The following is a 23,882-nucleotide window of genomic DNA, read 5'->3' on the forward strand; positions in this document are numbered from 1 at the left end:
GACCTAGAAATAGAACATGTTTCAAATCTATCCGGCGGACTCAATTCCGACGGACTAAAATCAGGGAAACCGTTTGTCTGTGTGCTAGTCTGACGGACCAAATATGATGCAAGGGCAGCTATTGGCTACTGGCTGTTGAACTTCCTTGTTTACTCCCGTTTACGTCATCACGTTCAAAACTAACAGACTTTCAAATGGACTTAGTCCGTTCCTGTGTGGCCAAGTCCGTTCGTTCAGAAAGAAGTCCATTGGAACTCTGCCAAAAGTCCATCGGGAAGACCGTCGGACCTAGTGTGCCGGAAAGTTCGGTCGCGGCATGTACGCTGCATAAGGAAAAGGGGAGAGTTTTCAATAAGGAAGTGACTGCTCTAGGCTTCAGCAAAATGGCAGCCTCAGACAAAAAGAAACAGGAGCAATGCTGGAGGAAATGTACAGCTCACACTGATTTTGGTAGCATAATTATTAATGTGGAATGTATGCTCATTGCTAACTTGTTATGGGTAAAGTTCCGCTTTAAGAAATAATTGAAACTTTATGGACAAAACATTTCTGCATCATAATTATTTTAAATAATTTGATTAAAGTGCACAATGCAAACATACGGAACTGCTAACACATTTTAAACAGTGTGCTACTTGAGCATTTCACCAGCTGTTAAGGGAGACTGTATTTAAGCTCTGAGAGTTCCCTCTAGCTTGGCTCGCTCAAATCTATATATTTAATATAATAACGAAAGTTTTGAAGAGATTGTAAAAAACACTGCAGTAAGCTCATTTCACACTGAGCCGCGTCGGCGGTAATAGCAGCGCTTTACTGTAATTTTAGCGGCCATTTTCGGCCACTAGCGGGGCACTTTTAACACCTGCTAGTGGGCAAAAAAGGGTTAAAAGCACGCGCAAAGCATCGCTGTAGCAGCACTTTGCCAGCGGTTCGGCAGGGGAGATTTAGGAGCGATGGTACAGAAAAATTATTCTTTGAAAAACACCAAACTTTGGGGGGGCGTGGCCGGATGTGAACCAGGGAGGACGCACAGTGAATGAGCTCCAGGAATCCTTGCTAAATCCTACTCCATTCTCTCTGCTAACGGACCCGGGGACGCTGCTGGACTCCCCCCCCGCACTACAGGCCATCCGCGGAACTGGCTGGGCTGGTTATTTTGGAGCTCGGCGGTGTTTTGTAGCTCCGGTCGGCTGCGGCCTAGCTGCCTGGTGGAGACCGGCCGCCATCTTTGAGGCCTGTGAAGCCTCCGGGACGGCCGCGGTGGAGTGCCGCGCTCGCGGAGCGCATCTACGAGCGGGCCGAGAGGGAGTGGATCCATGCGGAAGAGCACTGGGGGGCTGTGGCCGGACCCCTCACCGCAATTGACGCAGCTGCGTCCGGATCGTGCTGAGGCGGCCGGCCGCGTGGCAGCGGGGGCTGCAGCTCTCCTGGAGCGCGTGGAGGCCGAAATCCAGGCAGGAAGGGAGGTGAGCCTTAGAGTTTGGAATCAGCTGCAGGGTGCCCCAGGACTGGGACTGTGGGAGTGAGGTTGTGGTCTGTGTCAGCTCTTGTCAGCACTGTTTGCTCTCACATACTGGTCTTTGGCTGGACTTTCTTAAAGGGACATATCCTGTTCTTTATGCAACCTGCTGGACTGTGTCTGTTTCTGCTGAATCCTCCTCCTGAACTTGGACACTAAGAAACTTATAGCGCTGCACTGTACCTCATCCTGACTGTTTGTTTGATCGCTCTGTGGCTGCTCTATTTTTTAAAGGGGCGCACCTCACTGCCTGTATACCACCCTACATACTCTCAGTGTGTCTGCCTACTCCTCCATGCCCTCCAAAGGCAAGTCTGCTGCTAAAAAGGCACCACCGCAGCCTGCACAGAGCCCTAGTGATTTTTTGAACCAATTCAAGGCGCTGATGGCAGATATGGAACAGGTGGCACCGCAGGCGGCCGCTCCGTCCGTGCCTGCTACCCCTCAAGCCAATGATACCACTGTTATTCTTGCGGCAATTGAGCAAAGCAGAACATCATTGCTGGTCCGCATAGACCATTTGGCGGAAGAATGCAATCTCATAAGAGCTGATTTGGACAAATTTAGGGGCAGACTTTCTGAAACCGAATCACGAGTCTCGGCAACGGAGGACGCCACGATGAAGCCATTCATGCTTTGCAGTGCACTGTTCATAATTTAGTGGCGAAAGCCGACGACGCAGAAAATCGCATGCGGAGGAACAATGTTAGGGTTCTGGGCCTCCCGGAGGGAGCTGAGGGGGAGCGCCCTGCTGAGTTTGCAGAGGGCTTCTTCAAATCACTTCTTCATTTAACCGAGGTCTCCCCAACATATGTGGTGGAAAGGGCTCACAGGGTATCCACTGGCCGAGGTCCACCTGGGGCTCAACCTAGGCCATTCCTGGTACGATTCCTCAATTTTAGGGACCGGGATTGTATTCTGCGCGAGGCGCGCAAACACCAGACCCTGCCTTTTGAGAACACGGTGGTGCATCTGTATCCTGATTTTTCGGCTGACTTGCAGAGACGACGCAAGACCTTTATGGACATCAGAAGAAGGCTGCGAGAAAAAGATTTGAAATACTCCATGCTCTATCCTAGTCGGCTGCGGGTACAACACGGAGGTTCGGTGAAGTTTTTTGATACCCCTGCTGAAGCAGATGCCTGGCTCCAGTCGCTGAGATAGGCGAGGCCGGGCATGGTCTAATTACTACACAGCGGGATTGGTTCTTCTTTTTTTTTTTCTTTTTTTTTCCTTTTTGCCTTTTTTGCCTTTTGCTATGGCCCCCTTCAAGAGTTTGGCCGGTCTGCTCCTTGGGGGTTGAGTTACCCGTTGTGCTACCATAGGGTTTCCCTGCCATGGAAGTTTGCTCCCTCAGGCTTGGGGTGGGGGGGGGGAAATTCGAAGGTTGCTGCCCCCTCCTCACAAGTACATTTCTATGAATAGATAGTTCAGAGCAGTGCCCCTTCCTCTCAGTATCTGTTTGGCTCTCCTCTTGGACACATCGAATCCTGGGCACTGAGGGGGGCATATGAGGTCCGGATGTGGCAGCAAAGGGTCCTGAAGCGGAGTTGGGAGCTCCGGGAAACCGGACACCGTGTTTATGACAGTTCATTTTGGTGACACTTTGATACCTTCTTTATTGTTTTTTAGGGGGGTGTCAACTTTTTTCTTTTTGTGTCTTCTGGTCCTTTTGGCCTCATGATGGTCATGCCCTCAAGGACTGTTTTAGGACACGGTTTGGGGACAAGCTGCGTGTACCGTTTTTTTTGGTTTGCTACACAGCAGCAGGGAGTTTATGGGGGTCAGGGGGTGGGGTTTTTAGTAAGTGCAGCCCTCCAAGTCAGTTTTTTTTTTCATATGCTTGGTTACACGTATGTCACACAGGGTCAACTGTATTTCTTTCTGTTACTTTATGTATTATGTCTCCTGCCGGACAGGTTTAATGGGGGATGATGGCGGGACAAATGATTAATGTGGTCTCCTGGAATGTCCAAGGACTAAATGACAAATTCTGTAGGGCTTTAATGTTTCATTTCTTAAAACCGCTTAGTCTTCATGTAGTGTTCCTGCAGGAGACGCATCTGGATGGGAGCAGGGTGCTGGCCTTATGCAGAGCCTGGATACAACTGGCGATACATGCAACATACTCTACTTACTCCAGGGGAGTGTCAATTTTAATCAGTAAGGCGGTACCCTGCACCGTACATCGTGTGATCTCGGACCCAGGAGGAAGGTATCTGATTGTAGTTGCCGATATTAGCGCATACAAGGTGGTCTTGGTTAATGTTTATATTCCGCCCCCTTTCCAGACTCAGATTTTGTATGATCTTTTGGGTAAATTGGCGCCCTACATGCACCTCCCTCTCCTTATTGCTGGGGATTTTAATGCCATACGCTCTACCGCTCTGGACTCCTCTAATGCATCTAGAGTGGCATCGGCTGACCTTTCTGCCTGGGCGGCTACGGCTTCCCTGACAGAATTGTGGCGGTGGAAGGGTTCCTACTACTAGAGGTTACTCTCATCTTTCCAAAACGCATAGATCCTTCTCGAGGATTGACTTGGCGTTCGCAAATGCATCAATGTTGCAGCTGGTGGGCGGAGCTACATATTTAGCAGGTGGTTTGTCTGATCATACGCCACTGTCAATACATATTGGTCTCTGGGGGGGGGGGCTGGAGGCTCAACCCTGGCTGGCTGGAGGTAGAAGAGGTGTCCACTCAGGTTGCGCCACACTTTGGTAATTATTGGGAGGATAATGTAGGAACTGCCGCCCCAACCGTGGTGTGGGATGCGTTTAAAGCTTGCATGCGCGGTCACTATATTTCGGCTATTAAGCAGGCACGCAGGTCTCATAATCAGAAAGAGCAGGAATTGCAGGACAGGGAGAGGGTGTGTGCTCTGGCACATGCTAATAGCCATTCGGATGTCACGTATGGTGAACTTCTGAAGGCGAGGCATGTTTTGGCACTCCACTATACCGAATTAGCTCACACGTCTAGGACAAAGCTGGCTGAATCCCTTTTTGAGCAAGGGGACAAAAATGGCAAGTTGCTTGCTATGTTGGTAGCAGAACAGAGAGTTCAGACTAACATACCTTGCATTAAAGACGATCGGGGGGACATTCTCACAGATCCTGTGGCTATCTTGGACACTTTTGTGGAATACTACAGAACCCTGTATGCTCCCCTCCCGGCTTACAGTTCACTAGAATTAGATGGGTTGTTGGCGTCCCTGGATGTCCCGGTGCTGTCTGTGGGGGGCAGGGACATGTTGGACGCTGATATAACTGAAGAGGACATTGAGAGGGCCATTAAGTCCTTCCCTCCACATAAGTCTCCGGGTCCTGATGGCTTCTGTGTTGAATGGTATAGGGCACATTTAGAGGACATGGTACCTAGGCTAAAGTGTCTCTTTCACTACTGTATTGAACACAAGTGTCTTCCTGACTCCCTATTAGAGGCGCAGGTTATTCTGCTGCCAAAGCCGGGCAAGGATCCCCTGTCATGTTCATCTTACAGGCCAATAGCACTGCTGAATCAAGATTTGAAAATCTTAACCAAAATTTTGGCTACCAGACTTTCCCAAGTCATCACTAGCTTGGTGGACATAGATCAGACGGGTTTTATTCCGCAGAAGTCTACGGATACCAACTTGCGCAGGCTGTTTACTCATCTGCAGGTCGAACATGACAGGACGGGCGCGAGAGTAGTGGTCTCCCTCGACATGGCTAAGGCCTTAGATTCTGTAGACTGGCAGTATATGCTAGCAGTTCTGCGGCACATGGGTTTTGGGGAGGTTTTTGTAACTTGGATATCTCTACTATATAGCAATCCGCAGGCGGTTATTAAAATAGGTGCCTTAATCTCCTCTCAGTTTAAAGTGGGCAGGGGCACGCGTCAAGGGTGCCCGCTGTCTCTATCCTTATTTGCGTTAGCGATAGATCTCCTGGCTATAGCTCTGCCGAGGTCCCCTGAGGTTGGAGCTTTGGAGATAGGGGGTATCAAGGAATGTTTAGCGTTTAATGCGGATGACATGCTTCTATTTTTGCAGGACACAGGGCCTTCCTTGGAGGCTGTGTTTAAGGTGCTTGACACCTTTGCCACATACTCCGGGCTTCGGGTCAATTGGGAAAAGTCAAACGTTATGGCTATTGACGGGGGGGCTCGTGCTTTGGCGACCGATAAGGTTCCCATTGCATGGGTGCAGGAGTTCAGGTACTTGGGTGTGAGGGTGTCCCCAAGAATAGGTGACTATATGTCTCTCAATCTTCTTCCATTACTGGCCAAGGTGAAGGTACAACTGGATGCATGGAAACATTTGCCGCTGTCCCTGATTGGTAGGGTTAACCTACTAAAAATTAAAGTTTTACCAGTGTTTTTATACTTTTTGCGAAACACGCCAGTTTGGATTCCCTGCTCCTTTTCCAGAAAGGTGAACAGTCTGTTCAGTTCGTTTTTGTGGGCCGCTGCGCATCCCAGGATAAGTCTCCGTGTTTTACAGGAGCCCTGGGGTCAAGGTGGCTTGGCATTACCGGATCTTTTTAAGTATTTTATAGCTGGACAGATGGTGGTCGTCAGGCGATGGTTAACAAGGGATGATGGGGACTCCGCCACGGTGCTAGAGGCAGCCCTTATGGGCTCGTATGAGAGTCTATCCTACCTGGTGTATAGGGGTCCAGGGGCCTCTCCTTCCCTGACGGTCTCTATGCGAGTAACGGTGCAAGCTTGGGACAGGGCGCAGGTCTTGATGAAGAACAGAGGGGGGTGCTGGTCGCCAGACACTCCTCTCTGGTTTAATCCCAGACTGCCACATTTTGGTGCGATTCCTGGCCCAGTGATATGGGCCAGGGTTGGCATCAAACAACTCATGCACATAGTGGGGGGGGGCAAGGCTATACACCTTTGACCAACTGAAAACGAAATACAATCTACCGAACTGGTATTTTTTTCGCTACCTCCAGTTGAGACACGCCTTCCTCACTCAGTTCGGTTCTGATGCTTTGGAGCTGGGTGTGTCTCCCCTGGAGAGTGTGCTGCGGACGGGGGATCTTTTGAAGCCCTTGTCCACGGTCTACAAAGAGCTGTTCGTTGACAGACCCAGTGTGGTACAAAAATGTAAGGACACATAGAGTGCTTTGGTGACGGACTTTGGGGGGGAGGACTGGGACGACATGTGGGCCTATCCTTTCCAGACTCTGGTGTCAGCCAGAGATAGGCTTATTCAATTTAAAATTCTATACAGGGTACACTGCACACCTGCAAGGCTAGCTGGAATGTATGGCACGGGTGCGGCGGGGTGCTGGCGGTGTACGGAGGACAGAGCTGGCTTTGATCATATATTTTGGCACTGCCCACAGATTAGAGACTTTTGGAGGGGAGTGACGGACACATACAAACAGTCCTCTTGGTGCCGATTCCTCTTACGGTCGCGGTTTGTTTGCTGGGGCTGGTGGAGGAGTTGGCTCCTAGAAGGGCACAAAGGACTATGATATCTCTGTCTTTGTTCTATGCGCGTAAAGCCATCCTGTTATATTGGAAAAAACATGAACCACCTACTGTGTCATATTGGAAAAGCCTGATTAACAAAGCACTTCCACTTTACAAGGCCACGTACCTAAGTAGGGGATGCTCCAAGAAATTTGAGAAAGTGTGGCAGGGCTGGCTAGCCGCCAAAGATACTTTGAATTTGTTTGCTGAGCGGGGAGAGGATTCCTGGATAGCCAATGTGTGCACGGGGCAGATTGATGCTATGAGCTCTATGGGTCTTTCTGTTGTGCATTCGGAGTCAGGGTGCATCATTACTTTTTGGGGAGCTAGTTTTTATCTGTGGGATACGGCTGCTGAATATGTTCTGTGATTTGTTTTTGACTGGGGGGCTGCACAGGAGTATGGGTGGGAGGGGGGGGGGGGGGGTTCTGGGTCATGTGTTTGTATGTGTTGTTTGTGTTGAAAAACTATTAATAAAAACAAATTTACAAAAAAAAAAGAAAAACACCAAACTTTAAATGTATAATCTAGACAATAACTTACATAAACAGAAAAAATATACATGAAAATGGATGATCTGTCAAAGGGTTTGCATTCCAGTTCATTCATTTCTGATATCTACACAGCACAGCCAGGTCAGAGACCTGGTTTTCTTTACTGCAGTTAAGTAATGAAATTTGGTCTTGTCCCTGCCCACAGCCTCCCTGTCATCTCCCCCTATCAGAATGTTCACTAGTAAGCAATTGATTGGCTCTTTGTGTTGCTTCTCCAATTCCCAGTCTAAACTCTGCTATACAGAGAATTCCAAGAGGCTGATACAAGTCAAATACAGTTGCCTGTTTAAATATACAATAATCCAGTTTAGCCTTAACAAATACACTTTACTAGATAGATTAAAAGAACCTAGGAAATAGATCGAATGTGATTAAATTGTAACTGATAAGAGGGTGCTTTTCTTCTCTGCAGTCTTTACGAGGATATCACTGGAGGGGTAAAGATTGCAGTGACATAGACAAATCTGTTTATCCCGGCAGAAGGTGAGTTTATCTTCATTGATGTACCTGAAAACTCCTCTCCTCTTCTTTTCCGCAGCTGAAAAATGGTGCAGGTACATATTTTCATAAACCGTGTGCCACGGTTTATGAAAATATGCAACTGCAAAACTGCAAAAATGCACCACATTGAGTGAATGGGCCCTTGCTTATTTTAATGCAGAAATTGTTTCTTTTATTTTGCTTTTTTATTACAAAAATGTATTTTAAAGAGGTCCTTCACTCTGGAAAAAAATAAAATAAAAGTCAGAAGCTACAAATCATGAAGCTACTGACTTTTAATAACCTGTCAAGGGATCTATCACCATCCTCACCCAGGCTAGTTCTTCACTAGCCATCGAGTTCCCAGCACAGGCATTTTAACTGTGGGCAGCTGGCTGTGCTACTTGTGCCTTCACAGCCAGTTGCCCACTGCGCATGCAGCTTGGTGAATCAGCCTTCTGGGATCTGTGACATGTTCCAGAAGACCGTGACGAGGGAGGGGGAGAGAAGAACTGGTACCGGGTACCTGTCAAAACTAGGTACCCGCTCTCCCACCATAAAAATGACATGTCAAATGTGGTGGTGGGGTGAGGAGAAGAGCTTAACCACTTCCCGACCAGCGCACGACGATGTACGTCGACAGAATGGCACGGGCAGGCATATTGGCGTACAGGTACGTCCAATATTCGATGCCGCCCTGCCATCGGGAGCGAGCCGCCAGCGGCGCGCTCCCGCGCTGGTCGGGACCCCCGTGAGTCCGGTCGCGGGACCCGCGGACTCGATCGCCGCGGGCATCCCCGCGATCGTCTCACGGAGCGGCCGAATGGAGGAAATGCTGTGTAAACAACATTTTTCCATTCTGCCTAGCAACTAGTGACGCTGATCTCTGCTCCATGTGATTGGAGCAGAGATCAGTGTACACTAAATGAAAGCCCAACCCCCCCACAGTTAGTAACACACCCCTAGGAACACTTAACCCCTACACTGCCACCCACTGGTTAACCCTTTCACTGCCAGTGTCATTTACACAGGAATCACTGCATTTATATAGCAGTGATTACTGTATAAATAACAATGGTCCCAAAAATGTGTCAAAAATGTCCGATGGGTCCCCGACAATGTCGCAGTCACAATAAAAATCGCAGATCGCCGCCATTACTAGTAAAAAAAATAATAATAAAAAATTATTAATAAAAATGCTATAAAACTATCCCTATTTTGTAAACGCTATAACTTTTGCGGAAACCAATCAATAATCGCTTATTGCGATTTTTTTTACCAAAAATATGTAGAAGAATACGTATCGGCCTAAACTGAGGGAAAAAAATGTTTTTTTATATATTTTTGGGGGAAATTTATTATAACAAAAAGTAAAAAATAATGCGTTTTTTTCAAAATTGTCGCTCTATTTTTGTTTATAGCGCAAAAAATAAAAACCGCAGGGGTAATCAAATACCACCAAAAGAAAGCTCTATTTGTGGGAAAAAAAGGACGTCAATTTTGTTTGGGAGCCACGTCGCACGACCGCGCAATCGTCAATTAAAGCGACGCAGTGCCGAAACGCAAAAAGTGGTCTGGTCTTTGACCAGCAAATTGGTCCGGTCTGAAAGTGGTTAAAGTGGAACTTCCCCTTTTGGGTGAAGTTCCTCTTTAAGTAAATATCCTGCGTGCAAATTTAAAATGATACTAAACATACAATGTTTAATTGCCATCATACCTTCTATTTATGTATAAATGCTCATGCCATAGTATTAAAAATAGAAGTGAGGAATATAAAAAAAAAAGTTAATATTATTATTATACAGGATTTATATAGTGCCAACAGTTTGCACAGCGCTTTACTAAATGAAGGCAGACATACAGTTACAATACAATTTGGTACAAGACTAATTAGAGGGCCCTGCTCGTTAGAGCTTACAATCTAAAAGGGAGGGTCAAGTGATACAAAAGGTAATAACTATGGGGGGCTGAGCTGATGGAGAAAGTAAAAACACAGTGTATTAATTAAAATCAGTATAGACTTCTTTAACTAGATGCCGACCGCCGACTGTCAAATGACGGCCAGGCGGCGCACCTATTGTGGCGGGAGGCCGTCATATGACGGCCTCCCGTTTAAACAGGGAATGCGCGCGATCGTGCGCGCGCATCCCTGTTTCTTCGGTGGCGGCGTGTCACGGAGACACCGCTCACCACCGAAGGGGGTGAACAGCCATTCGTTATGGCTGTTTACCACGTGATCGGCCGTGATGAAGTCATGGGCGATCACAGATGGTCACACCCCAACTGTGCACGGCGCATGCGCGCGATCGTGAGCGCGCTGCGCATGCACGTCGGTGGCGGCGTGTTCCCCGGGAACACTGCTCGTCACCGACGCTAGTAAACAGCCATTGGCCGGCTGTTTACCCACGTGATCAGCTGTGATCCTTTCACAGCCGATCACTAAAATGTAAACAAACCGCGGTAACGAGATGTTACCGGGTTGTTGTCCTCCTCCCACACCGATCGTGTGTGAGGAGGAGATTTCGGTAACATCTCGTTACCGCCTAGTGTACACCAATCACACTGATTGCCTGCCTGCCCCCCCCCCCCCAATAAAGAGGACCTGTCACCACCCCTCATAGTACCTGTCAATCACAGTCCATCAGAGTACCTGTCACAGTCCATCAGAGTATTTGAGTACCTGTCACAGTCCATCAGAGTATTTGAGTACCTGTCACAGCCCATCAGATTACCCGAGTACCTGTCACAGCCCATCAGAGTACCCGAGTACCTGTCACAGCCCATCAGAGTACCCGAGTACCTGTCCCAGCCCATCAGAGTACCCGAGTACCTGTCCCAGCCCATCAGAGTACCCGAGTACCTGTCATGGCACATCAGAGTACCCGAGTACCTGTCACGGCACATCAGAGTACCCGAGTACCTGTCACGGCACACCAGAGTACCCGAGTACCTGTCACGGCACACCCGAGTACCTGTCACGGCCCATCAGGGTACCCGAGTACCTGTCACGGCCCATCAGGGTACCCGAGTACCTGTCACGGCCCATCAGGGTACCCGAGTACCTGTCACGGCCCATCAGGGTACCCGAGTACCTGTCACAGTCCATTAGAGTACCGAGTACCTGTCACAGTCCATTAGAGTACCGAGTACCTGTCACAGTCCATCAGGGTACCCGAGTATCTGTCACAGCCCATCTGAGTACCCGAGTACCTGTCACAGTCCATCAGGGTGCCCGAGTACCTGTCACAGTCCATTAGAGTACCGAGTACCTGTCACAGTCCATTAGAGTACCGAGTACCTGTCACAGTCCATCAGGGTACCCGAGTATCTGTCACAGCCCATCTGAGTACCCGAGTACCTGTCACAGTCCATCAGGGTACCCGAGTACCTGTCACAGTCCATTAGAGTACCGAGTACCTGTCACAGTCCATTAGAGTACCGAGTACCTGTCACAGTCCATCAGGGTACCCGAGTACCTGTCACAGCCCATCTGAGTACCCGAGTACCTGTCACAGTCCATCAGGGTACCCGAGTACCTGTCACAGTCCATTAGGGTACAGAGTACCTGTCACAGTCCATTAGAGTACCGAGTACCTGTCACAGTCCATTAGGGTACCCGAGTACCTGTCACAGTCCATTAGAGTACCGAGTACCTGTCACAGTCCATTAGAGTACCGAGTACCTGTCACAGTCCATTAGAGTACCGAGTACCTGTCACAGTCCATTAGGGTACCCAAGTACCTGTCACAGTCCATCAGGGTACCCGAGTACCTGTCACAGCCCATCTGTGTACCCGAGTACCTGTCACAGTCCATCTGTGTACCCGAGTACCTGTCACAGTTCATCTGAGTACCCGAGTACCTGTCACAGTCCATATGAGTACCTGTCACCGCCCTTCAGAGTACCCAAATAGCAGTCACCAAACCATCAGAGTACCTGTCACCAGGCCATCAGAGTACCTGAGTACTTGTCACCAGGCCATCAGAGTACCCGAGTACCTGTCACCAGGCTATCAGAGTACCCGAGTACCTATCACCAGGCCATCAGAGTACCCGAGTACCTGTCACCAGGCCATCAGAGTACCCGAGTACCTGTCACCAGGCCATCAGAGTACCCGAGTACCTGTCACCAGGCCATCAGAGTACCCGAGTACCTGTCACCAGGCCATCAGAGTACCCGAGTACCTATTTGCAGCCCATGTCTCATAGAATATACGTTGGGGTGTTTGCTTTCCAAAATGGGATCATTTTGTGGGTAATTTCACTGTCCTGGTGGTCCAGGACCTTCAAAAGTGCGATGGGTAGGAATGAAATGAGATGTATCATTTATGCTCCTAGAACGCCTGAACGTACTACTTCAATGTAGGGCGGCACAGTGGTGTAGTGGGTAGCACTCTCACCTAGCAGTAAGAAGGGTCACTGGTTCGAATCCCAACCACGACACTACCTGCCTGGAGTTTGTATGTTCTCCCTGTGCCTGCGTGGGTTTTCTCCGGGTACTCCGGTTTCCTCCCACAGTCCAAAGACATGCAGGTAGGTTAATTGGCTTCTGTCCAAAATTGGCCCTAGTATATGAATGGGGACCTTGGATTATGGGCTCCTTGGGGGTAGGGACTGATGTGAGTGTGCAATGTACAGGGATAGGGACAATTGTAGACACTCAGGTTGAACTAGATGGACTGGTGTCTTTATTCAACCTTACTAACTATGAAACTATGAAACTATGAAACTATGAAATGTTCGGCCTCTCTATGTGGCCAGGCTGTGTAAAAGTCCTACACATGTAGTATCGCCATACTCGGGAGGAGTAGCAGAATGTATTTTGGGGTGTAATTTTTGCTATATACATGCTATGTGTTAGAAATATCTTATAAATTGACAATTTTGTGTAAAAAAAAATGCGTTTTAATTTTTTTCCACATATTCCAAAAACTTCTGGAAAAAAATTGACCATTCAAAAGACTCATTATGCCTCACAGATTATACGTTGGGGTGTTTGCTTTCCAAAATTGGGTCATTTTATGGGAAATTCCATTGTCCTGGTACTCCAGGCCTTCAAACGTGTAATAGGTGGTTGAGAAATGAGATGCGTCATTTTTGCTCGTAGAACGTCTGAAGGTACTACATCAATGTTGGTGCTCTGTATGTGGCCAGGCTGTGTAAAAGTCTCACACATGTGGTATCGCCGTACTCGGAAAGAGTAGCAGAATGTATTTTGGGGTGTAATTTTTTGTATGCATATGTTGTGTGTGAGAAATAACCTGATAATATGACAATTTAGTAAAAAAAAAAAAAAAAAAAATCTTCATTTTGCAAAGAATTGTGGGAAAAAATGACAACTTAAAAAAACTCACCATGCTACTTACTTAATACCTTGGGATGTCTACTTTGTAAAAAGGGGTCATTTTGGGGGTATTTGTACTTTCCTGACTTGTTAGTGTCTCAAGAAATGAGATAAACCTGATGTACTGAAGGCATGATCAGAAGTGATCAATTTTCAGTGATTGGCACCATAGTTTGTAGACTCTATAACTTTCACAAAGATCAAATAATATATACTAATGTGGGTTATTTTTACCAAAGATATGTAGCAGTATAAATTTTGGCCAAAATTTATGAAGAAAAATTACTAATTAGCAAAAATTTATGACAGAAACAAAGAAAAAGGAATTTTTTTCACAAAATTTACGTTTTATTTTATTTATAGCACAAAAAATAAAAAACCCACTAGTGATTAAATACCACTAAAAGAAAGCTCTATTTGTGTGGAAAAAAGGACGCAAGTTTCATATGGATACAGTGTTGGATGACTGAGTAATTGTCAAACTGTGAGAGTGCTGAAAGCTGAAAATTGGTCTGGTCAGGAAGGGGGTGTAACTGCACTGTATTGAGGTGGTTAAACAAAAGGGTGCTTTGATAGCTTGCCTCCCAAAATCCACCATAGACAAGATCCCTGAATCCACCTTGTAATGCTTCAGGAAGGTATTATGTGGTGACCAAGATGCAGCCCTGCATGTTGCCTCCATGGAAACATTGAAATAACTTGCCCAGGATGCCACAACTGCCCTTGTTGAATGTGCCATCACCACCACTGGTGGGTCAACTCCTACAGCCCTATATGCCTTTTGGATAAGCTTCAAAATCAATCTGGCCAAGGTTCTAGAGATAGCCTATTTCCCTCTATTCTTCTCTATTCCTGACACTTGGTATGATGAACACCTTTTCTGATGCCTGCAACAAAACTGTGGCTGAGAGATATTTCTTCAAAGTTCTGGAAACATCAAGTTCACGTAAGGCACCCCTCTCTAATGCCAGAAAATTAAGCAAGGCCCAAGTCTCTGATAACTGGAACAATGTGGCCATGTTTGGAATAAACTGCTCCACCAGACGAAGCTCCACTCTGAAGAATACAATATGGCTTTCTGAATCTCCAAGAGCCTGAAGTTCTGACACCCTCCTCCCAGAGATCACTGCCACGAGAGAGACTGCCTTATAGGTAAAACCCCACAGAGACCACAGAGAACACTTCTCTGTGGGAGCAAATAGTTGTTTTGAAAGAAAGTCCAGCAGCACAAACAGATCCCACTGAGGAAAGGTCATCTTCCAGGGGGATAGATCTTGAGCACAGCTCTGAGGAACTAGATTACTAGTGGAAGCTCCACCCACTTGATTTTAGTTGTTGCTGAGATGGCTGACAGAGGTAGTAATAAAGTCCCTTCCTGTCATAAAAGTGACAAGTCTATCCCAGATCTTCAAATAGATGGTATCAGTGGAGAGCTTTGTGGACTTTAGCAGAGTTTGCCATTACCTGTGAAGAACATCCTACGCTCTCCAGTCTTCCCCTCTCAATAGCCACGTTTGAAGGAAAAGTCTGCCTGGTTTCAGATTTCCCAGGTCCCCCTCTGACAGCAAATGGTCTGGAAGAGGAATGGGGGCTTGAGTGTGCAAAAAGAAAGAGGCCAGGCAGAAAGGAGACCAGATAGTGGACAGAGGACAGAAAACAGGACGGCATGCACCATGACCTATGTGCACAGGAAAAGCAGAACTAAAACAAGTTACTTCATGGCAGGATCATCAGGTATTATTTTAATAAAAAGTGCAGATTTACATATATAAAAAAAAATACTTCTAAATCTGAAGTATACTGTTAAAATGAAGAAAAGGTTATTAGGAGATGGAGCTTACTGGTAGAAGAAACTTTGCAAGCCTCTTCTGCCAAAAGCTCTTCTGTACAAACTCCTGAACCAGAATAGTGTAAGATGCTGGGATTACAACATTGGTTGTTCGTCAAAAATTGAACATTGCAAGAAGAGCTGCCTAATCTCAGGCACACTATAGTTAAGCTTTTTTATGTTAAAGCTTATTTGAGATCTTAGTGACTGGGTTAATTTATACTTTAACCTACCAGATCCTTAAAGCGGAGTTCCGCCAAATTATTTATTTTTTTGCTGCAGCTGCTGACTTTCCCCGTTTTATCCTTAGGTTTGTTTGTATCTGACTTTTAAAATATGGACACTTACCTGTCCAGGGCGCCCGCAATGTCGGCACCCAAAGCCGATCTGTCCCTCGGCTCTCGGGTGGAGGTACCGCCATCTTCGGTAAGGGAATCAGGAAGTGAAGCCTTGCGGTTTCACAGCCTGGTTCCCTACTGCACATTCGCGAGTCGCACTGCACAATCCCACTGGTCCTTGCTGTCTTCTGGGACCTGTGTGTGCCGGATATGGCATAGATAGCCGCGGATACTGCGGCTATCTATGCCCGGAATTGGGACCAAATGCCTGTATTATACAGGTATCTGCTCCCCCCTCCCCCCTGAAAGGTGCCAAATGTGACACCGAAGGGGGGTTGGATTCCAAAAAGCGGAAGTAAAATTTTTGGGTGGAACTCCGCTTTAATATAAAGTTATGGCCTTCCATTAAAAAATCAGCACAGCCTGCCTGTTCTCCAATGGTAAGACCAGTGCTGACACCCCCCCCCCCCCCCTCCCTTCACAGTTATTCACTGGGAAGAGCAGCGTACTGATGCTTTTCCACTCAGACCTCTCTAAATCCGACCATAAACTAATGGACGGGCTGAGATTCTAACCATGTATCTATGGACAGGTTGCATTTAATGCCGTCTTTTTATTGGGGGCTTGATTTAAAAAAAAAAGAGCAACAATGACGCACACATTCAGTGTTTGGGGAATTCCTCCCGTTGAGCCATTGTGTTTTCTCAGCGGAAAGGGGGGGGGCTATCCCCGTTGGGAGAACAGATTGATTACTGCTACTTGGCTATAACCAATAATTGCATGTAAAATCCAACAGGCTGGTTGTACCCAAGTTGATCGATCGATCAATCAACTTGGGTACAACCAGCCTGTACCAGCCAGTTTCAGATCCCTCTCCCCCAGAGTAGTATCCTCTGTCTCCCCCCCCCCCCACAGTGGTGTCTTCTGCCCCATTTCACATCATGCCCCCCCCCCCCCCCAGTAATGTACCCTGCTCTCCATCCCACTGTAGTGTCCTCTGCCATCTCACCCCCCACAGTAGTGTCCTTTGCCCCTCCATAGCTGTTTCCTCTCCTCTGAAGTGTTCTCTGCCCCCACAAGTAGAGACATTTGCCCCCTTCACAACACACAGCCATTTTTAGGTAACTCTCTCCTATCTTACAATGGCTGTACATCAGAGCAGAGTGAGAGCCAGCACAGTGCTGGATGGAGAGCAGGAGCTGCCAGAGTTAACTTTTCATGTTAACAAGCTGATGATTGGTAGCTAGGACCGTCTAGCAATCTATCACCTGCTGATTAACGTGCAAAGCAGCTCCCGTGCCACCGCACTGCACTGTTTTGCCTCTCACACTGGTCTGCAATTAGAAGGAGAGCAGCAGAGGCTGGGGGGGGGGCATCGGCACAGCCCTGCTCATGATCTACATCCCGCCATCAATGGGTTACCGGCCCAGGCTCTTAATGTTAATAATTTGTAGGCATTATACAAATTGGTATGGATACATAACTATTAGATAATCATCTTTGGAAACCTGTAATATTGAATATTTTTGGACTATAGCATAACTAATCTACACTGGTCCTTGATGCAAAAGTTCACAGGTTTCTGAAACTTACAAATTTACCAGAATCATCAGGCTTTTCATGAACTGCAACCTCTTTACACATCCATTTTGCAGTGAGCAGAAAGTTGTGCAGAAAACCAGAAAAAAAATATGTTGTATACCTTACAGGCTTGTATTCAAGGTCTCCGCAGCCAGAAGAAAATGGATTTAGCTGGCCAGATATCTAGATGAGCATTCAGCAGATAGACTGTGTCCCATGAATCAACTAAAATGCCAAATTTTAAAGTAGTATTAAATCATCTTTGTTTTTTGTTTTTTAACTTAACAGATTGAGCAAAATAAAATAAATGTTCTCAGCGAACTATTTGTTAAATGTCTTACCCTAGCACTTGCAATTTATAATTCAGTCTTCACAGGAAATAGTTTACAGTGGACAGTGCAGTCTTGAGCCAGCCTGTTAGTTTGGAGAAGCGGGGGGGGGAGTAGTGGAGCACCTTTTCATCTTAGGCTACTGGGCTGTGCATTTCTATTGATGCATGCAATGTAGGGAGACACAACTCTGTTCTCTGCATGCAATGGTAGCGCCATAGGATGCATCAAAAAAAAGGTGCCACCCTGAAAGAGTAAACCCGGGGCAGCAGTCATACCACCAGCCTAAATTGGAACATAGTCAAGGATTAGAAGATGAAAAAGCTAGATACTCAGTCAATGATTAAATCAGCTGATGAAAGTGCTTAAAACTGCAGGTTTAATATCACTTTAATGTTTGCCATGTTCGAACCTTTAATTATTTATAGTAGCCACTTTTTATATGTAAATGTGAAGAAATACCAGCTTTATCCTGGCATCTAAAGTATTGCATAACTACAAGTAATAACTACACATAAAAGAATAAGAAAATAAAGAAAAATCATGATTAACTAAAAATTTACATGAGCATTTACCTGTATAACCTGTGTTCTTATTATGTTCTACATCTGCTATACTTTTATGTAACAGTGGATCTTACCTTCTGAGCTGCCATTGTGTTCTGAGGATAAAGCATCCTCCAAACAAGATTTGTTCTTTGTTTTTCCATAGAAATAAACAGCATGATTCAAAAACATAAGAGAATTTGAACAATTTTAGCTCTTTGTATAGCTGACAAAACAATGTGAATGATGTGCTTTAAAGCTGTACAGTACATACAAAGATTGGATTTATATTTAAGATTTCACTGAATGAAAAGAAATTTAGATAAATATATCCATCCAGCTAAGATTCAGAGTCATTTCTATTTTTTTCTCCATTGTATGAAAACAGCATCAGTAAATTATTTCTGTGCTGAAACTTATGGTTTAGTGACCTAGGACTGTCATAAAGAGAATATTGGTCAGAAAGATATCTGTCTTTCCTTGTTGGGTTCATACAATACCTGGATTCACCCTGATTTCCCTCAAGTCTCCCCCATAAGTTGATGTTTGGGTGCATCATGGGTGGGGACTGTTCCTTTTGCTATAGAGAGAAAGGACAGGTTGCAGGTGCATGTTAAAGAACCTTCCTGTGCAATAACATGCATTTTGGAAAACTGGCACATGCTCTACAAACAGTGAACTCCATGCATTGCAGAATCGGTTGCTTAATATTGAGCAATGTATTGGTGACCTCCGCTAGATAAAGAGTTACCAAGCATTCTTGTTCATCCTATACAGTGCTCTCCAAACTGCGGTCCATGGGCAAGCTTTGGTCGTTTGCTTGCCTTTATCCTGCCCCCCCCTATTTCTTCCACTACATGAGACAATATTCCTCCCACTAACAACAACATTGTGGCACCATTCCTTTCACTGACAACAGTAGTGGGGCATAATTTCGCTACTGACACCACGATGGGGCAATATTCCTTCCACTGACAGCAGTAGTGGGGCATGATTTCCCTACTGACACCACAATGGGGCAATATTCCTTCCACTGACAACAGTAGTGGGGCAAAATTTCCCTACTGACACCACAATGGGGCAATATTCCTTCCACTGACAACAGTAGTGGAGCATAATTTCCCTACTGACACCACGATGGGGAACTATTCCTTCCACTAACACCAACAATGGGACATAATTCCTCCTACCCATACCAATAAAGGTGCACCATTTCTCCCGCTAATACCAATGGTAGGTCACTATTCCTCCTCTTACTGACCACAGGTGCTATGTATTTGTTTTACTCCCACTAACAACCAAGCCTGAGACATTGGGGGAGATTTACTGAAACTGGAGTGTGCAAAATCTTGTGCAGCTCTGCATAGAAACCAATCAACTTCTAGGTTTTACTGTCAAATCTTAAATTAGACGCTCCGCTTTTAGTAAATCAACCCCATTGTCTACTCCTACTGATGCTGGGGCATTTTCTACTTCAACTGGCCATAGTCTGCCCCCCCCCCTAAAGTCAGAAGGACTGAAAACGTGCCCTTTGTTAAGACAGTTTGGAGACCCCTGATCTTGTATATCAAATCTGTAAAAAATGTGAGAATCCCCTCAAAAAGGGGTCCTGGACCAGGAGTATTAAAACAATTGAAAGTTAAAAACTTTGTAATGAGCCACCAGTGGCTGTTTAACTATTATATCCTGATATTGACTTTGTTCCCTTAACTCTTTCTTGCAATCATTGTCTGTGCAAGTGGATGGGCATGTTCCCTTGCCATCTTCTGGCAACAGAATTAGCTACATCACACAACTAACACCACCCATCCCTAGAGTTATAGCTAACCTTAAGCACTGATACAATACCTGAACAAAGGTTTCGTTTACACTTTGGCAGTGTCCCTGTTCCTTGATTATCCTGATCTGCTACCTTGGATACCATACAATTTTATATCTGGTATCCACTACTAATCACCTACTAACAGTTATAGGTAAATAAACTGATATAAATGGGTTCAGTTACAGGCTCAGATTTTTGCTATAGCTATCAGCCGGTCCCCCTCCTTGGTTTCTTCACTATGCTTGCTGCATTCCTCTACCTCTGGCGTGTACCTGAGATTGGCTCCTCTTGCAATCTGACACTGTATCTGCTCACCTGCCTGTCATCTGCTGCTATTCCCAAGGCCAGGACCTATGTGTGATTTGAACACTGTTTACATTCGCGGGTGTGACTTACACATGCTTTTTCTTTGCTGTGCGAGCACGTGGGGATGGGGGCACTTTACATTTTTTTTTGTTTATGATTTCTTTTATTTATTTATTTTTACGAATTCTGATCACTTTTATTGCTGTCACAAGGGATGTAAACATACATTTGCATTTAAAAGTAACCAGATTGCCAAAATCAGCTATTCTGAATACTGTAATTTTTTTTAAATCGGCGCCATTGGCAGCCGAGTAAACCGGAAGTGAGGTTGCTGCCGGGATTTTTTTTACATCGGAGGCCCAATCAAAGCCGAATCTGGCTTTGTTCGGGTCTCAGGCTAGGTAGTGGATGCGCCTGCTGGTGGCTTGGGTCTTCTGGTGGGATGGGAGGCCCGGGAAGAGCGGCGGAAGGCGGTGGGAGGGGGGACATCCCCTCCTGCTCCTTAAGATAACAGTGAGTGGCTTTTAGCTGCATAGTTTGTTACCACTAAAAAGCCAACTGCTGGCCCTAAAAACTAGAATTGGGTGATCACCCAGTTTTAACCCCTTCCAGCCATGAACGCAAATTTGCATACGGTTGTCCCAAAGGGGTTAAACCACATAGTGCTTGTGCTGTGTCATTTGTCCCTTTCTATGCTGTAAAATACCTGGTTGGTCCTGCCTATTCCTGTATCTCCCTAGGTGTGCTGACCACAGTAATCATGGCTGCTGATCCATGATACCATGGTCAGTTTAAGTGCATCCGTCATCCCGCTGTGTTTAGAGTCTCTTCCTCTCTCCTTCCCCCCCTCCCTGCCTGTCACTTCCTAGTGTATGAGCCGATCAACAAGCCTGCCCCTCCCCTCCTGCCACTATTCCGTGTGGCAGTAAAGCTAGTGACCACAATTACTGCAAGCCCCTCTGTTATAACAAGATATACTACACAGGGTATGCGTTTACTTAAAATTCTGCAGCATACCTTATTTCACATTGGCGAAATGCGGTCACGCTGACATCAGAGGGGAATCTCGGCACCTCTCGCTGTAGTGCTTAGACCAAGGAAGGAGAGCGGCAGGTGGTCACGTAACTGCATATCTGTGATTTGGAAAAGGGTATTTAGCTGCAGAATTTTAAAAAAACAGATACTGTGTAGTATAGCTTGGTATAGCAGGGGGGCTGGCAGTAATTGTGAGCACTGACTTTACAACCACTTTAAGGTAACCATAAATATGAGATGCTCATCACCTGACTTGAATATTCTCCCTATCCAAGGCCATGAGAAGGCATCAAACGGCCACAATGTCTTACAAGCAGGGCTCAAGTCCTGCGGGAATGCATGGGAACGGAGTTCCTGTACTTCTTCCACAACAGGAACTCAGTTCCCATTAGCAGCTGCGTCCTGCATATGCCTGAGTAACTGGTTGCTAGGCTGAGCAGCGCCTCAGAGAGAGAGCAGCCAGCCACAGATACCACACCAGACAGAGCCACACTTACTGCTGCTGTCCTCCACTCCCCCTCCGTTCTGCTGCTGTCACCCACTCCCCCTCCATTCTGCTGCTGTCCCCCACTCCCCCTCTGTTCTGCTGCTGTCCCCCACTCCCCCTCTGTTCTGCTGCTCTCCCCCACTCCCCCTCTGTTCTGCTGCTCTCCCCCACTCCCCCTCTGTTCTGCTGCTCTCCCCCACTCCCCCTCTGTTCTGCTGCTCTCCCCCACTCCCCCTCTGTTCTGCTGCTCTCCCCCACTCCCCCTCTGTTCTGCTGCTCTCCCCCACTCCCCCTCCGTTCTGCTGCTCTCCCCCACTCCCCCTACATTCTGCTGCTGTCCCCCACTCCCCCTACATTCTGCTGCTGTCCCCCACTCCCCCTACATTCTGCTGCTGTCCCCCACTCCCCCTCCTTTCTGCTGCTGTCCCCCACTCCCCCTCCTTTCTGCTGCTGCCCCCCACCCCCCCTACTTTCTGCTGCTGTCCCCCACTCCCCCTCTGTTCTGCTGCTGTCCCTCACTCCCCCTCCGTTCTGCTGCTGTCCCCCACTCCCCCTACATTCTGCTGCTGTCCCTCACTCCCCCTCCCTTCTGCTGCTGTCCCCCACTCCCCCTCCCTTCTGCTGTTGTCCCTGACTCCCCTTCCGTTCTGCTGCTATCCCCGACTCCCCCTCCGTTCTGCTGCTGTCCCCCACTCCCCCTCCGTTCTACTGCTGTCCCCCACTAACCCCATTCTGCTGCTGTCCCCCACTCTCCCTTCAGTTTTCCTCCGTGTCCCTCTCCAGTTTTTCTCTGTGTCCCCCTCCATTCTGCTGTCCCCCTCCGTTCTGCTGTCCCCCTCCGTTCTGCTACTGCCCCCCTCTGTTCTGTTGCTGTCCCCCTCCAGTTTTCCTCCATGTCCCCCTCCGTTCTGCTGTCCCCCCTCCGTTCTTGTGGTTATTATTCTGTTAGTTTGACAAGTTAACTTATTTTGTTTTTGTAAACTGGCACTTTACAATAAATGTTGCACTGTATTTTCTATGAAATATATATGCATATGAGTGTATCATTTTTATTTTTTTGGGTGAGAGTGGATCTTGGGTGGGAGTTCCCACACTTTTTTTTCCCCAGGACTTGACCCCTGTTTACAAGCCTAGGGGCAAATGGCAATTGGTCATGTAAAGGTTTTGGACAATCATCATTGTTCACCATTGTTTTATCCAGAGATAAGCCTGTACCATAATTTCGCAACCTGTGCATGATTATGTAAATATCCCTAAGAAATATTCTAGAGGTCTGCTTGTGTTTTCATGGCCAATCATGCTCTTATATTTATGAGTGGTTATCTAGTATTGCGAACTGTTTTATAGTCCCTTGCTTCCTGATTTATAATGTTTTACCTGTTTATTACAATGATCATAAACTGACACCTTTTTCTCTCTAAATCTAAAACAGACTTTAATTTTGCAAAATGTGTCTTGCTTTATCAAGCTGACGTTGTCTTACCATACTAATCACCATGATAATTAGAGTTACAAAAAAAAGTTTTGCTTTTTTTTTTTTTTTCTTGTTGAATTTTGTAATTTGGATGACAAGACATGAGCAATCCACTCTAGCAACAGATGTTCCGGTTTTATATGAGTTTATTATGTTAATCAAAACACAATACATTGGTGATTGGAATACATAGCACCTTAGTAACAGCGATGATTTGCATTTCTTGGGCAAGGAGAGCTGTAAAATGAATGTAGTTAACCGATCTATGTTCATATTTTCATTCAGACCTGAAGACTGGGATGCTCTGTATGATTCAAATTGCAATGGAATTTCGGTATGTATAATTTAATCTCCCGATATAACTTAAATCAGAAGTAAAGTACTTCGCAAATACAGTTAAGATTTATTTTTCATGCAGTTGTCAGAAAAACCTAGACATAACAGAAATTATTTTAAACCTTCTAAGTAATTGGTTTTGATGAGTTTTTATTTACTTTTTTGTTATGTCATATGTCTCTATAATAATATTATATATTCAAATGTATAGTTTCAATAGCCTTAATTTCTGTACTCTTTGAAGTTCTACAACATCCTTTTTTATGAACAGGTGCTCAAAATTGAACTATGCCCTATGAGGTCTTATTGCTTCATACAGTGGCAAGATAATTTTTCTCCCCTTGTCTCTTAAATCTAGGACTCCTTTTTTAATACAAGAAAACATCTTGCTTGCTCTATAACCTATTGATTAGCACTGAATGCCGTTATAATGTTA

The 23,882-nt window shown here is 46.2% G+C and overlaps 1 protein-coding gene across 2 annotated transcripts in view; it reads left to right on the forward strand.

The window, feature by feature from the left end:
* Window positions 1–23,882, forward strand: part of AOAH (acyloxyacyl hydrolase) — a 211,271-nt gene that overhangs the window by 119,920 nt on the left and 67,469 nt on the right. For both annotated transcript variants that reach the window (XM_077491659.1, XM_077491660.1), the window contains exons 8-9: window positions 7,955–8,025; window positions 23,396–23,444. In XM_077491659.1, coding sequence (XP_077347785.1) covers window positions 7,955–8,025; window positions 23,396–23,444 — 120 coding nt within the window. The remainder of the gene's footprint in view (window positions 1–7,954; window positions 8,026–23,395; window positions 23,445–23,882) is intronic.

Source organism: Lithobates pipiens, unplaced genomic scaffold (genome assembly GCF_037356315.1).
Source record: "Lithobates pipiens isolate NorthernLeopardFrog02 unplaced genomic scaffold, aLitPip1_a1.2 Scaffold_19, whole genome shotgun sequence".
Taxonomy (NCBI): Eukaryota; Metazoa; Chordata; class Amphibia; order Anura; family Ranidae; genus Lithobates; species Lithobates pipiens.